The sequence below is a fragment of the Petaurus breviceps genome, unplaced genomic scaffold (genome assembly GCF_028583685.1).
Source record: "Petaurus breviceps papuanus isolate PSGF00001 unplaced genomic scaffold, PetGlider_PUasm1.0 187, whole genome shotgun sequence".
NCBI classification, from domain to species: Eukaryota; Metazoa; Chordata; class Mammalia; order Diprotodontia; family Petauridae; genus Petaurus; species Petaurus breviceps.
The window spans coordinates 16,986,361-17,003,122 of record NW_027185799.1 but is presented as its reverse complement, the minus strand read 5'-3'; the positions used below and the strand labels follow the sequence as shown (position 1 = coordinate 17,003,122).

At 37.6% G+C, this 16,762-nt stretch overlaps 1 protein-coding gene across 19 annotated transcripts in view; it reads right to left on the bottom strand.

The window, feature by feature from the left end:
* The window catches only part of MPDZ (multiple PDZ domain crumbs cell polarity complex component), a 228,065-nt gene that overhangs the window by 148,330 nt on the left and 62,973 nt on the right, over positions 1 to 16,762 (bottom strand). For all 19 annotated transcript variants that reach the window (XM_069090729.1, XM_069090713.1, XM_069090714.1 and 16 more), the window contains 2 exons: positions 12,104 to 12,232; positions 6,287 to 6,496 (listed from right to left, as the gene is read on the bottom strand). In XM_069090729.1, the coding sequence (XP_068946830.1) occupies positions 6,287 to 6,496; positions 12,104 to 12,232 (339 nt within the window). The remainder of the gene's footprint in view (positions 1 to 6,286; positions 6,497 to 12,103; positions 12,233 to 16,762) is intronic.

Below are 16,762 nucleotides of genomic sequence, written 5' to 3'. Positions count from 1 at the left end.
TTTACATTATAATAAGAGAGAAAGCATAAATAGCTAGAGCCCAATATGTAAATTAACAGATTTTCTGCACCTCTATACTCCATTCACAATCCCATGCTATTCTTTCATATAACTAATACTAGTTCATATTTATGTAATGCTTTAAGATTTGTCAAATATACTCCCCAACAATAACCCTGTGAGGTAGATGGTGTAAGGATTTAATAAGGAAACTGAAGATCAGGGAGGTCAAGTCACACCAACAATTATACAAGCCAGAACTCAAATCCAGATTTCTTGATTGTAAAGACCAGTGCTCTTTCCATTACAACAATATTATGTTTTCCTAGATCAATAGCATATATAGGGTGGCAGAGTCAAGATGGTGAAGTAGAAACAGGACTTCCGCATGGCTCCAGCTTCCACCTCCTTTAATTCATGTAAAAAATGACTCTAGACAAACTTTGGAGCTACAGAACTCACAAAATGACAGAGAAAAGCTAACTTCCTGCTGAGGACAGCCCAGCAGGCTGGAAACAAGCGGCCAGCACAGCACTCTGGGAGCCGAGCCCAGCCCCACTCAAGCCTGAGGTTTTAGCCTCAGGGAGGCCACATCCAGCCACTGGCTGGAGGGACTTCAAATTACCAGCAGCTGTGGTGGTTTCCAAAATTATCACACCATAGATGCTAAAGAAAAAGTGAGAGGTCAGTGCAGGGTGTACTTTGGGATCCGGTAGTTCAGGAGTGCGGTCTGGCCTTTACCCTCTGGAGGGAGAAGTGGCTGAGGTGCTGTGGCTGTGCAGCAGCCACCATGTGGCAGCTTCAGCTCCTGGCCTGCAGAATATAGGGGGACCAAGCACTAGTCTGAGGGGTAATCATTCTTGCCTTAACCTGCTTGGATCTGGATTGCAGTCTAGGGTGGAGGTCCTGGGGTGTGTGACCAGCTTGCCAGAGTGTGTGGAGGCTTCAGAGAGGGCACCCAACTAACAGCTCCAGCAGGTGCGAAAACCCAAATGATTTGGGACAAAGCTCCCCTGTCTGATAGCAGAGTCTTACTGTGGCAAAAAGCTCAAAAGTCAAGTAATTTAGTGGCAACATGAGCAAACAAGGGAAGCAAAACAAGCAGAGCAATCCAACTTTACACTCCTATTTTGGGGACAAAAAGGATCAAAGCATGCAACAGGAGGAAGCCAATGAAGTCAGAACTCCTGCACCAAAAGCTTCCAAGAAAAATAAATGCTGGTTACAGGCCATAGAGGAGTTAATAAGGATTTTGAAAACCAAATAAGAGAAGTAGAGGAAAAATTGGGAAGAGAAATGAGAATGATGCAAGAAAATTATGAAATGAGAGTCAACAACCTGATTGAAGAAAATAACACCTTAAAAAATAGACTAACTCAAATGGCAAAAGAGGCTCAAAAAGCAAATAAGGAGAAGAATGACTTAAAAACCCAAATTTGCCAGATGGAAAAAGAATCTCAAAAGCTCACTGAGGAGAATCACTGCTTCAGAATTAGGTTGGAGCAAATGGAACCTAGTGACTTTGTGAGAAATCAAGATACTATTAAACAGATCCAAACACATGAAAAAAGAGAAGGCAATGTGAAATATCTCATGGGAAAACCACTGACCTAGAAAATAGATCCAGGAGAGATAATTTAAAAATTATTGGACTACCTGAAAGCCATGATCAAAAAAAGAAAATCATCCTTCAAGAAATTCTCAAGGAAAACTACCCTGATGTTTTAGAACCAGAGAGCAAAATAGAGGTTGAAAGAATCCACCAATCACCTCCTGAAAAGATCCCTAAAAGAAAACTCCTAGGAATATTATAGCCAGGTTCTGGAATTCCCAGATCAAGGAGAGAATATTACAAGCAGCCAGGAAGAAACAATTTGAATATTGTGGAAACACAATCAGGATAACACAGGATCTGGCAGCTTCTACACTGAGGGATCAGAGGGCTTGGAATATGATATTCTGGAGGTCAAAGGATCTGGGATTAAAACCAAGAATCACCTACCCAGCAAAAACTGAGTATCATGTTTCAGGGGAAAATATGATCATTCAGTGGAATAGAGGACTTTCAAGCATTCTTAATGAAAAAACCAGAGTTGAATAGAAAGTTTGACATCCAGATACAAGAAGCATGAGAAGGTAAACAGGGAAAAGAAATCATAAGGAACTTATCAAAGTTGAAATATTTACATTCCTACATGGAAAAATGATAATTGTAATCTATGAAACTTTGCTCAGTATGAGAATAGTTAAAGGGAACAGAAATGTGTGTGTGTGTGCATGTGTATATATATATATATATATATATATATATATACATATATATATGTCTATATAGGAGGGTATATGGGCATATGAATACATGTGAGTGTGTGTATATAAGTGTACAGATATACAAAGATAGAGGGCACAGGACCAATTTAATAGGAGGGGGATCATACTTAAAAGGTGAATTTAAGAGATGAGAGAGAAATATAATGAGAGGAAATGGGGAGAGACAGAATGGGGTAAACTATCTCATATAAAGAGGCAAGGGAAAACTGTTACAATGAAGGAGAAGAAGAGAAAGGGGAAAGGGAATGGGTCAACCTTATTCTCATTGAATTTGGCTTAGGGAGGGAATGACATACACACTAAATAGGGTATCTCACCCTACAGGAGAGTAGTGGGGAACAGGATGAGAGGGGGGAATGATGGAAGGGAGGGCAGGCTGCAGGGGAGGGAAGTTGGAAGCATACACTTTTGAAAAGGGACAGGATCAAAGTAAAGAATAGAGCAAGTGGGAGGTGGGATAGGATGGAGGGAAATATAGTCAGTCTTGTACAATATATCCTCTATGGAAATGTTTTGCATAGCTACACATGTACAACCTATATTGAATTGCTTATCTTCCCAGTAAGGGTGGGTGACAAGGGAGGAAGGGAATGAATCTGGAATTCAAATTTTAAAATCAAAGGTTTAAAAAAAATACATATATATATATATATATATATATACACACACATACACTATTGTTAATATTATTTTACATGTAACTGGGAAATAAGATACACAGGCAGTGGGGCATAGAGATCCACCATGCCCTACTGGAATCTTGGAGGGGGATGGGGAAAGATATGGGAAATAGCAGATTGGAGGAGGGGATATCCAGTGGGATTGCTATTTTGGGGTGGTGGGTAGGGGAAAAATGCGGAGAAAATATGTAACTCAAAATCTTGTAGAAATGAATGATGTAAACTAGAAGTTAATAAAACATTTGATAAAGAAAAAAATAAAGTGTATATGGACACTGAAGTTCACAAGGAATCCTGTAGCCTGCTGGTGGGTCTACCTTTTAAGTCTCTCCCCATTCTAATCCATGCAGCCACCAAAGTGATTTTCCTAAAGTGTATGTGGAACCATACCTCCTCCCTACTAAATCAACATCAGTACCTTATCTCCTCTAAGATCAAATATGGAATTCTCTTTTTTGGCATTCAAAGCCCTTCATAACCTATCCGTCCACTTCCCCCTGTCCCCAGCCCTTCACATATGTACCTTTCCCAACTTCTTACAACTTAATCCCCGGCATGTACTCTTTGATCTAGTAACACTGGCCACCTAGCTGTTCCACAAACAAGATACTTCATCTTTCTGCTCCAGCCATTTTCTCAGGCTGCCTTCCATTCCAGGAATGTTCTATTTCCTTATCTTTCCTTATCTGCTTCCCTGGCTTCCTGGAAGACCCAACTAAAATCCAACCTTCTACAGGAAGCCTTTCCCACTTCCCTATGTTAATTATTTCCTAGTTATTCTCTTTTTACTATTTACCTATATATCCTGTCTATCTTATTTATCCTCTGTGTGTGTATATGCATACACATGTAAAAATCCTCCATATCCTTTAGAAATGTGTATCTTATTTGTACTTGTCTCCATTAGATTGTGAGGCCTTTGAGAACAACTGTCTTTTGCCACTTTATATGTGTAGTGGTCTGCTCTCAGCACATAATAGGTACTTAGTAAACGTTTAAGACTAGCAAATTCTTTTGTAAAATGAATAACCCTTTTATAATATGAAAAATTATATCATACTGTCAAAAAGCTTGATTTAGTGGACAGCCTCAAAGTTAAGAATACTTGGGTTTAAGTCCCATCTCTGACACATACAGGTTTTGTGACCCTGGGCAAGTCAAGTCTCAGTGCCCTAAGCAATCAGTTTCTAAGATCACCGTTATCCTTTAGGTTCTGGTCTACTTAGGTGAAGGGAGTTTCTTCAGTAGGTGCTCCCTATATCAAAGAAATCACATATCTAGTAGTATAAAACAAAACCCTAGATGGTATTTTTTTTTAATTATGAGTTTTGTATACCAGGCTTCTTTAAATAAGAACACATTTTTACTACACACAAATAACATTCCTTCTTAGAATGCCAATATGATCTAGATTTCATAAATGTGCCAACACTCTCCAATCTGTGAAATTGTGCCGCCAATGAATAGTTAGGCATTAATGAGCTGGTCATTAGCTGACTGGTGAAATAATTTAAATCGCTAATACACAATGAATCATGAGGCATCAGCAGACTGGACTGGGTTACCAACACAAGCTATTCTTACTATAAAATGACAATACCCTAGTCTCTGATCTTGGGCCAAGTGGGGTCTAAAGCTGGGTATTCTTCAGGACCTCTTCTAATCCAAACTACATCTCATTGGCATTCCACCTAAATGAGATATAATGCTATACTGAAGTTTGATTTCATTTTTTCCCTTACACATAATTATCTGTGCAAACTTAGCAAAAGTTTAGAATTTAGATAATTACCAGAAAATGACAGGATGAAATCTGCTTCAATGGAAACAAATGTGTTTTCTATTTTTAATAAGACTTATGCGAGTGCTATTTTAGAGGGTGGCAATTTGACTATCAGATGATTTTAAAAGGGGCACAAGCTCCAGAAATGAGGATATGCACAGAATAGAGTTTTTTAAGCATTCAATTACATCAAGTGGTTTTGGTACTGCATTCATTTATGTATTGCTGAATAAAATCTTTTGTTTATCACAAAAGAATGCCATTTAAATGCTTTCCCAAACAAGATTTCTCTTTTTTCTTCCCTTTCCTAAAAAATAACAACCAAAACTATATTAAAAACAACAAAATCATAGAAAATTCTAGCTATCTACTGAAAAAATTTCAAACATTTGCTAAGGAGTTCAAGATTCTTCCTCCTACCCCTACCCCATCCCCCAAGAATTAATAATCATCTCTTTAGCATAATTCCAATTTGATTTTTTTAATTAAAAAATCTATGGGAATATAATATATATCTTTACAATTGTTATAATTATCTCTTAATTTCTTTGCTACTATTCTTTAAGAATTAAACATGGGGAAAACAAATATTTTCGGAGGCAAATTCTTATAATTGGTACATACTCTGTAAGGGCATACAGCCAAAAAGAAAATTGAAATAATGACCCCATTGCAAAAATTTTCACATAAATTTTCAGAATCTTCTTTCATATCAAAAGTCAAAGACAAGTATGATATTCCTGTGAATAAAGCCTTGATTACTAGCAATAGGCAGCAAGCTATATATGTAAGCCATAAACTAAATACTACATTTTGCTCAAGAGTGCATAATCAAAATAAAAGGAAGGACCCTTTCCCACAAACCTTTTGTCTTCAATTTGGCATCGGGTATAAGATGGCTATCTATTCTTTCCAAACAAAATGCTAATTGTTTTAAATTAAAAACATGTCCTTTTTTATAAAAAACAAATTTTAAAAAATAATTAAAGGGTGTTTTCTAGTTGTTCAGCTCACAAAAGACTTTTAAAGATCCTTCTAGTTATGCAAACAAGGAGGGAAAAGACTAGAAGATTTAAAACGTTAATACTAAAGGCTGGTCTTTAAAAATGTATCCATCAGAGCACCATATCTCAGCACTCCATCTGAGCATGAATGAATGATTCATTTACACAATAACCTCTTTTTATAATTTACTTTTTCCCTCCCCCCCCCAAAAAAAGAGTTTTCTTTATTTCCCTCCTCACGCTATTTGAAGGGCTCTGTAAATTTTAAGCTATTGTATAAATGTGAGCTATTAATTCATCTATAGCTAAATAGTCTTCTTGCTTAACAGACTGCCAAGTTGGTTTTTTTAAAAGCACATTTCTCTTTATTGTATTTGTTAATTAGAACTAAAATATGACAGGACTTTGCCCATTAGATCAGGTTCTACATGGAACAACTTTATTATATGAGTATTGTTTTCCAAATCAGTTTAATTGTGTTCACTCACCGGCTTTTCTGACATGGAAGATGCTGAAGAGGATAACGTGATGCCTGAAGAAGTCGTTACCAAGGGTTCTTCTACGACACCTCTTGCAATCACCAGCTTGACTCGATTCCCACATTGTCTAAGCACTTGTGCTACTTGTTCACTGCTCATACCAGCCAGGTCTGTCTCCCCAATTTTCAGGATATGATCTCCGCTACATAATCGCCCATGCTGAATAAGACAGTGAATGATTAATGACCCAAATATTGTCCTACAATGGAACTACTGACCTAAAAAATATTAATTTTTAAAATCACATCATTTTTGTAAAGTCAAATGTAGGAAGAAATTAGTTTTGTGAAGTGCCAATAAAGGATGGACATACTTTGCTTGTGAATTGGAGAGTCATTTATTACAGAATAAATGAGGCAGATCCAAATAAGCTTCTAGACAGATCAAGCAAAAGATATTTATTGTGTATCTTCTATATGCAAAAATAAGAACAAGCATGCAGAAAATTATCAAATTAGTGAGTGGAAACATAAAGGAAGGTCAGATCATTATGAGCCAGTAAAACTTTACGGCACTGAAGGTATCTCAGTGAAGTTGGATTTGAATAAGCAAAAAAAATGAGAAAAAAGGTAATAGAAAGGACAAACCTCGTCAGCTTGATATAGTGGATAAAATGGTGGGTTTGGAATCTCAAGACAGATTCAGTTCTCACATGTGCCAGCGACTGTGCTATGTGACTAAAGTCAAATCACTTAAAACTCTCTGGGCCTCAGTGTCCTTGGCTATAAAATGGTAGTAATAATTAATATCAGTGCCACTTACTTCCCAGAGATGCAGTGACAATCTGTTGTAATAGTAAGCTCTATGTAAATATCAGCTGTTATTATTGCTATTATTATTAAATTGTATGTAAAGCACCACCTAAATGTCAGCTATTAATAGAGAGAAAACAATAAGTGAGTAAAAACCCCAAATCAGGGACATACAAAAGTACTCACGGGACAAAATAGCAGGTTAGATTAGCAGGAAGTTTCACAAAGTATTTACAAAGAGAACAGATGCAGATCCAATTGCAAAAATAAAGATAACCCCAGATAATGGAGAGCCTGTGGAGATGGTGGAGGAGTAAATGCTTCATTCGACAGTTAATGAAGAGCCCATTCGATATCTGTTCTCCATAATACTGCCAAAATTCCTAAAGCACTGGTCCAGCCTTGTCACTTTCCTGCTCCAAATTCTTTAGTTGTTCCCTATTACTTCAAAGATAAAATATGAACTGCTTGGCTTGGCATTTAAACCATTCCACAACAGTCTGACTTTTCAGATTGATTTCATGATACTCCCTTTCACTAACTCTGGGTTCCAGAACAATTAGTCTAATTGCTATTCCCTGAACTCAGCATTCTGCCTCTTTGCCTCCAAATCTTAATACTGATTGTTTCCCACCCTCATCATCTCTACTTTCTTCAATTCTTCATTTCCTTCAAGGCTCAGTTCAGGTGCCACATCCTCTGTGAAGTGTTCTTGGTCTCTCTAGTACGCACTGAGCTCTCTTGCTCGCTCCCTCATTTCCTTACCAGTGTATATTGTGTTTCTCAGTAGAATGTAAGCTCCTTGTTAGCAGTCTCAGGATCCTAGCACAATGTTTTTGTTAATGGCAAGAGATTAGTAAATCTTCTGTTTAATAGGTTTAAAATTCTCCATTAAATGTATTTGTCTAGTAAAATAATCATGACAGTGATGGAAAAAATTCATCTAGTTAATTGTGTCAAACATATTAGAGAACAGTCAGGAGGTAGTTTAGAAAGTTAATGCAGGAGAGGCCAGGTGGCGCAGTGAGTAAGAGCGCCGGCCCCAAAGTCAGGAGACCTGGGACTGGTTCTGGCCTCAGATACTTAACACCCACACAAAAATAATAACTGGCCATGTAACCTTGAGCAAGTTACTTAATCCCAATTGCTTAGGGGCGGCCAGGTGGCGCAATAAGAGCATTGGGCCCGGGTTGGGAGACCTGGGATTGGTTCTGGCCTCAGATACTCGGCACCCACACAAAAATAATAATTGGCCATGTAACCTTGAGCAAGTTACTTAACCCCAATTGCTTTAAAAAAAAAGAAAGAAAGTTAATGCAGTGTTACATCCATCTTTCAAATGAAAAGAACCTGTAAACTATAGTGCTAGACATAGGAAAAGTAAGGAATAAAGGAATAAATATTAAAAGACATTTTGAAGGAAAAGTAGATGGATTTATCTTTGCTAAACAGGATTTAGTCAAAGATGATAAAAATAATTAAATTACATATGTAGAAAATTAGATGATTATGCTATCAATTATTTCTTATTCTATTGTTTTTGCTGTTCAGTCATTTCAGTTGTGTCTGACTCTTTGTGACTCCATTTGGGTTTTCTTGGGAAAGATCCTGGAGTAGTTTGCCATTTCCTTCTCCAGATCACTTGACAGATGAGGAAACTGAGGCAAACAGGGTTAAGTGGCTTGCTCAGGGTCACATAGCCAGTAAGTGGTCTGAAGTCAGATCTGAACTCACGATGGTGAATCTTCCTGATTTCAGGCTTGGCACTCTATCCACTGTGCCACCTAACTTCCCCTTATGGTATTATAACACCATCCAAATTGAATTAAGTGTAAATTAATTGAATTACACTAATTATAAAAGATATTTAATAACAGATCTTAATCCTTCCCTCATCCTTAACTATAGATATAGATGCTTAATAAGTATGTATGTACATATATACGTATACACATATCTACATATATTTATACACATTTATTAAGGACCTGTGTACCAGGTACTGTGCTAAGTACTGGATATACAAGAAGAATATATATATATATAGTCCCTACCCTCAAGGAGCTTACAATCTAAAGGGGGAAAACAACATTCAAATAAATATGTACAAATCAAGCTATAAACTAGACACAGGAAATAATTAACAGAGGAAAGATTCTAGAATTAAGAGGGGTTGAGGAAGGCTTTCTGTAAAAGATAGGGTTTTAGCTGGGACTTAAAGAAAGACAAGAAAGTCAGAAGGCAAGGTTGAGGAGGGAGAATTTTCTAGCCATGACAGACAGTCAGAAAATTCCTGGAGGGGAAAGATGGAAAAGCCAGGAGATCAGTGTCACCAGATCACGAATACATGGCAAAGATGAAGGTGTAAGAAGACTGTAAAAATAGGAAGGAGTTAGGTTATGAAGGTCTTTAAATTTGAAACAAACATTTACTTTTTCTCCTGGGGTCAATGGGGAGCCAATAGTGCTTACTAAGGGGGGGGGTGATTGGATCTTCACTTTAGGAAAATCACTTTGGAGCCAATCGTATTTACTAAGTAGGGAGTGTGTGATGTGACATGAATGGACCTTCACTTTAGGAAAATCACTGTGGCAGCTGAACGGAGGGCAGATTGGAGAGGGGAGAGACTTGAGGAAGGCTGATCAACCAGCAGATAGACAGAGAGACAAACAGATACAGAAAAGCTAAATATATAGACATATCTATAGGTCTAGATCTAAATATCTATGTAAGGCAAGCTTTCTAAATAATGCCTGGAATCTTTATGTCTTTTTGATAGAAGGTAAAAGGAAATGCCTGTCTCTGCAAAGATGAGAGGGATATCTATTGTACAAATATGCACTAATTTATATTATGGTGCATCACAAGAGAGATCACAAGAGAACACAGTGATTCTTCCATGGAACTACGTCCCTCTTAAATTAGCCTGCAGAGTTGATATTTAGAAACTTACTTCAAAAGAACTTAAAGAGGCACTTGAACGGCTAGGCTATGTTCTCTGTTGAATGAAGACACACAACAAGAGTTTTTAAAGAAAGCAAACTGTTTATGTCACATTGTAACATTAATGGGATATAAGACCTTCCTTGCCTATTAACAGACCTATGTGCCCAGCTATGATACATCCTGAATCACACAGAGCCCACTGGGGGAGAAATCTGGTTAAAGAGAAGCTTGCTTAGGGGAGGCTTGCTTATAGGAAGGCTTTCAAACCTTTTGGTATTAACCTAATTAGGCACTGAGTCATGAGGGTTGTGATGTTTTCTGGTTCTGAGAAGTGTATATATATTCTGAGTCAGTGTTTTGCTTTAAAGGTTCGTTTATGAGAAGGACTTTGTGATTCCCTGAAAGAGACTAAGAACAGCTGCATGTTTAGGACCCCCTGACTGTTCAGATGTAAAGGCTCTCTCAATCCAATGGTGTATGTAAAGTGTACAGCAATATTGCTTTGGTTCAGGTAGTCAGAGCAATGTCTTTTGGTCTTTATGCTAATTTCTCTGCTTGTATTTTCTCTGACATTCAGGGTGCTGACCTTTCCCCTGAGCTAGTGAATGTAATTAAAAGTAGGATTGTTAACCCTTTTTTGAGCAGTCTTTCCCAGAAAAGCAGATCAAAGAACCTGTGCTAGCAGCCCATTCTGGGTATGCTAGGGTTCTTGCTATTACACACATCCAAGTGCTGCCAAATGTTCCATTTATAAATGGCTATAATCAAGGGTGAACCCTTCACAAAAATAATTCACTTTATCAATCAGGGAAGCATATAAAAAATATTTTTTACTATCTCAAGAAATATTAAGAAATAACATTTCCCCCTAAACTGTTTTCCAGACTCCTTGGGGACAGGTTGAGTAAAAAAGGTCTTTCATTAGATAAATATTGTCAAAGGTTATCTCCTCAATCCCTTGAAGGAATTAGACAAGAGTCCACTTTATGGAAGTACCCTTTCATGAAAACAGGGACACTCTGATGGCCCTCTATTGAATTTCAGTTTCCATAAGGGGAGTGGTCCAGGAGGAATGGGATAGTGACTAGGTTCCTTGCTTCTAATTAGCCCAGAGACTATATTTTAAGATATCCTTTCCCATTTCAAGATGTCTATAAATATTGCCTGATATTTTCTTAGGGCACAGTCATGTTGCAAGGCATGAGAATTATGCTAGTTTTGTTATCTTTTTTTAAACCAAGCTAGAAATGGCTTGGATATTAGTTAATGATATATTAAATAAAACTTTTTGGTGGACTGGTACCCAAGTACAGAATACAGTATTAGTATTAATATTTTTTTACCTCAACACAACATATGTGTGAAGAATCATGACAATTAATTAGTCAATTATTCTTCTGTTACATGTATACCCCAATAAAATTGTACTGTGATCCCTCATCATGGCATGAAGGATGCCATGATGTGCTTCAAACACAAAGATAATGCTATTAATCCATTATTAGGATATGAATTTTGAGGGTGAAGTGAGAGGATTTTTTTCCCCAATAATAGTAGCTGGGTGAGCTCTTCTCAAATTCTCCTAGTAACAAATGATAATGCATTTGTAAGACAGTTAGCTGGGTTTAGGAATACTATCTTTTTTGTGGCCATGGAACACAGTGAAGATAAAATGGCAGATACAGGGATGTAATCCAAAGCCTTGATCTCATCATGGAGTTCTTACAGATAATCTAGTCAAAAATTTAGGATCAAACTCAAATCTCAGATGATTTTCTTTCTGAGATTAAACAAAAAAAAAATTGATTAGTAAAACCTACAGTTCAGTTACTTAATATTACCTAAGTCATCTACTTAACAAGCATTTATTAGAAGCCTACTATAAAAAAAAAAAAAACAGTTCCAGATGCTGGAGATAAAAAGACAAAAAAAAAATAGCTTCTGCCATCCAGGAGCTTACTGTACTAGAATGTAGTTCAAGAGTTTTGTTTTTGATTTCTAGTAGAAGATATATGACACCAACTTACGGGAGTCATGAACAAAATATGTGCCCACTAAATAAGATTACCTGATCAGCCACTCCTCCAGGTAAAATGGTTTTTACTATCACTCCAGTTGATTTTCCTCCTACTATGCCAAATCCTAGACCTGATCCATCATTAAGCAATTCAATGGTCTCCACATGTTGCCACTGTACCTGAATAAAAATAATAAAAGCTTGTATTACAATGATGCTTTTTAACTTAAAAGGACTTTCCTCACAACAATTCTATGAGGTAGATAGGACAAATATAGTCAATTCTGCTATAACAAACATTTTGAAAACTCCAATCTGTTCCAACTTGATTGATACATTAGGGAATATTTTATGGTTTATGTTCAATTTCTCACAATAACTCATGAGATGCAACCTTTCCTACACCCACTTCCACAAGCAAACTTGGGTCTTCTTCAAGGCAAAATGCCTTACTCATTGTACATGTTCAGGTTCAGTAGGATCTATGAGGAGAAAAGGTCTGGCTCTTACCATTTCTTACCCCTACCCCCATACCGCATGGCTTTCTGCCCTGCAAAAGGCCCAGAGTTGGGAAGCAGTTCCAGACCTTGGACTGTGCCACTATTTATTATAGTATTTACGTTTTTTCTCAACAACTTAGCAGTTATAAAACGATGTAACTGGATTTTTTTTATCAAGTTTCTATTTTTTATGTCAGTAATAAAGATTTTGAGAGTTGTGCCCCTAAAACCATTTGCCCCACAAGCTCTGTGGTTTTTATTGCATGATTCTGCATAATGCAGTGCTTTTGGGGAATCCATATATTGAATATATACAGAAATGCACATATTATTATCCCTACATTTACAGAATGGGGATTGGGGAGGTAAAGAAAATTGTCCAAGTTGACACAGTTAGCTAGCCTAGACTGGAACCCAGTTTTTCTGGTTCCAACTCTCCTTTCTGGCTTCCTACTTTCATCTCAAGTATAAATTTACCTAAGTTTGAAAAATGCCAGAAAAATAAATTAAAATCTATTGTAGATGATGTTATTATGATTTGTTGTTGTTGTTGTGCTTCAGTTATTCAGTTGCGCCCAACACTTTGTGACCCCATGAACGCCATGGTTTCTTGGTTTCAAGCATGCCTTCAATCCTCCATTATCTCCAGAAGTCTGTTCAATTTCACGTTCCTTGTTTCTATGATATCATCCATTTCATCCTCTGCCATCCCCTTTTCCTTTTGCCTTCAATCTTTCCCAACATGAGAGTCTTTTCCAATAAGTCTTGTCTTCTCATGCAGCCAAAATACTTAAGCTTCAACTTTGGTATTTGACCTTCTAATGAATAGTCTGAATTAATTTCTTTAAGTATTGACTGATTTGATATCCTTGCTTTCCAAGTGACTCTCCAAAGTCTTCTCCAGCACCACAATTCAAAGTTATCAATTTGCTGGAGTTCAGATTTCCTTTCAATACAACTCTTACAGCCATATATTGCTACTGAAAACCCATAGCTTTAACTATATGGACCTTTCTCAGCAAGGTGATATCGCTGTTTTTTAGTATGCTGTCCAGATTCGCCCTTAACTTTTCTTTCAAGGAGCAATTTTTTTTTTCTTAATGTCATGGCTGTAGTCATTGTTTGCAGTGATCTTTGAACCCAAGGATATAAACTCTGACACGACTGCCATTTCCTCTACCTTTGTTTTCCCGGAAGTGATGGGACCAGCTACCAAGATCTCAGTTTTTTTTTTTAATGTTTAACTTCAAGCCAGCTTTTTCACCCTCATCAAGAGAATTTTTAATTCTTCTTCAATTTATGCCATCAAAGTGGTAGCATCTGCATATCTGAGGTAGCTTATATTTTCCCCAGCAACCTTCCAGCTTTTGATTCATGCAGCCTGGCACGTCACATGACGGATTCTCCATACACATTAAAATGAAATTTGACAGTCTTGTTGTACCCCTTTTCCAATCTTAAACAAATCAGTTGTTCAGGTTTGTTTCTAACTGTTGCTTCTTGACCCACATACAGATTCTTCAGGAGACAATTAAGACAATCTGGTAGTACCATATCTTTTAGGACTTGCCACATTTTGTTGTAACTCACATAGTCAAAGGCTTTAGTGTAGTCAATGAAGCAAAAGTAGATATTTTCTTTTCTGAAACTCTTTTTTCTATAATCCAACAAACAATGGCAATTTGATCTCTAGCTCCTCTGCCTCTTTAAAAATCAAACTGCTCTTGTGATAGTTCTTGGATCACATATTGCTGAAGTCTAACTTCCAGAATCTTAAGCATAACCTTGCTGGCATGTGAAATGAATGTAAATATTCAGTTATTATTACCTTCATTTTTTAATATTTTATTTTTCCCAAATTGCACATTTAAACAACTTTTAAGAATCTAGGTTTTTTTTAATTAAGTTTTGAGTTCCAGATTCCAACCCTCCAAATTCTATCCTCCTCTTCCCCCATCCCTGAGATAGTAAACAATGTGATACAGATTATATATGTTCAATCATGCAAAACATTTCAATATTAGTCATTTTGTACAAGAAGACAAAAGAAGGAAGGAAGGAAGGAAGGAAGGAAGGAAGGAAGGAAGGAAGGAAGGAAGGAAGGAAGGAAGGAAGGAAGGAAGAAAGAAAACAGCATGCTTCAGTCTGTATTCAGACAATATCAGTTCTTTCTCTGAAGATGGATAGTATGCTTCATCATGAGCCCTTTGGGACTGTTTTGGATCACTGTATTGCTAAGAATAGCTAAGTCATTCACAATTCTTCATTATACAATATTGCTGTTACTGTGTACAATGTTCTCCTGATTCTGCTCATTTTACTTTGCATCATGTAAGTCTTTCCAAGTTTTTCTGAAATTATCCTGCTTGTCATTTCTTATCACAATAATATTTCATCACAACTATATAATACAGTTTATTCAGTCAATCCCCAATTGATAGGTATTCCCTCAATTTCCAATTCTTAACCACCACAAAAAGAGCTGCAACAAACATTTTTGTACAAATAGGTCTCTTTTTTGCTTTTTAAAAATTTCTTTGGGATAAAGACCTAGCAGAGATATTGCTGGATCAAAGGGTATGCAGTGTTTTATAGCTCTTTGGTCATAGTTCCAAACTGTTCTCCAGAATGGTTAAGTTACAATGCTATCAAAAGTACATTAGTGTCACAGTTTTCCCATAGTCTCTCTAACATATTATTTTTCTTTTTTGTCACATTAACCAATGTAATAGGTGTGAGGTTATACCTCAGAATTGTTTTAATTTGCATTTCTCTAATCAACAATGATTTGGAGCATTTTTCATATGACTATAGAGATCTTTTGATTTCTTTTTTTTTCCTTTTTTTTATTAATTTGTTTGTTTCCTTTTGTAATGGGAATGCAAATTTGGAAGATCTTCCCTGCCCCTAGGCTAAAGTGCACCAGAAGCCTGGGGAGGGAGGATTGTTTTTCAGTATATACTTTTTGATTGGCCAGTGGGTCAATAAGGTTGTTACATTCTCTGAGCCAGGAGAAGGCTATATAAGCCCTGATGTGTAGCTTTGTTTTGGGACTCACTTTGAGAAGTGTTCTGTGATTTGATCTGAATTCTGGGAAGCTGTTGTTGAGAGTCCTCCGGCTTTGAAAAACCCAGATGTGGAAACCCAGATGTTGACTGGGTATGGATGTAATGGTTGGACAGTTTGGAAATCTGTCTACTTGATCTGTTTCTGTCTTGATAATTCTGCCTATATGCTTTGAAGTTCGGGGTGCTGACCTTTTTCCCCTGAACAAGGTAAACGATATATGTCTGACTGATTAAAGTAAGCTTGTTAACCCATTTTGAGTTGCTTTCCTTTATCAAAGCAGATCCAAGAACCTGTGGTGGCGGCAAACCCTGAGGACGCCAGGGTGCTTGCTGCTACAAAATGGCGTCACGAACAGGATCTGCAGAGTAAAAGGAAAGTATGGGGACTGGGATAATTGTTTGTTTCCCAGTTGTGGTAGCCGTGATTCTGTGGAGCTGTGGAGCAGGAGAGAAGAATGGCCTGCATGCGGACTTCACTGAGCTGAGAGCAGGAATGGTGAGCTGCCTGCATCGGGACCTGGGCAGAAGCCAGAAGCGGCTGCCGCCTGCAGGAGGAGAAGGAACCCAGGAGTTCGGAATTCAGCCACAGGAAAAGATAAGAACTGAGCAGCAAAGCAGGAGCACGGAATGTGTTTCCTGGCTGCATCCCACAGTTTGGGACCCAGGGGGAGGATGGACTTGTGACTATGGTGGGTGGGATGAAGTGCTTTGGATCCTCAGGGACCTCACCTTGTTGGTTTTGTTGACCAGCCCCCTCTCTGTACTTGGAAGCAGGGGCTGGAGCTGTGTGAGGGGAAGGAAACACCCCCCCCCAACTTTATTTGAACTCTTGTTTTGAACTGAAGTGATAATGGTGATAATGCTATGTACTTTGTGTTTGTTTAAGGCCCAGTGGCCACTTTGATAACTTTACTTCTGTACTTTGAAAATGTGACCTAAGAGATGTTTAGTGCTAATTCAAAAGTAAATTGTCTATGCTATGGGCATGAAAGATCTTGGGGCTGAATGTAATGGGAATGCAAATTTGGAAGATCTTCCCTGCCCCTAGGCTAAAGTGCACCAGAAGCCTGGGAAGGGAGGCTTGTTTTTCAGTAGATACTTTTTGATTGGCCAGTGGGTCAATAAGGTTGTTACATTCTCTG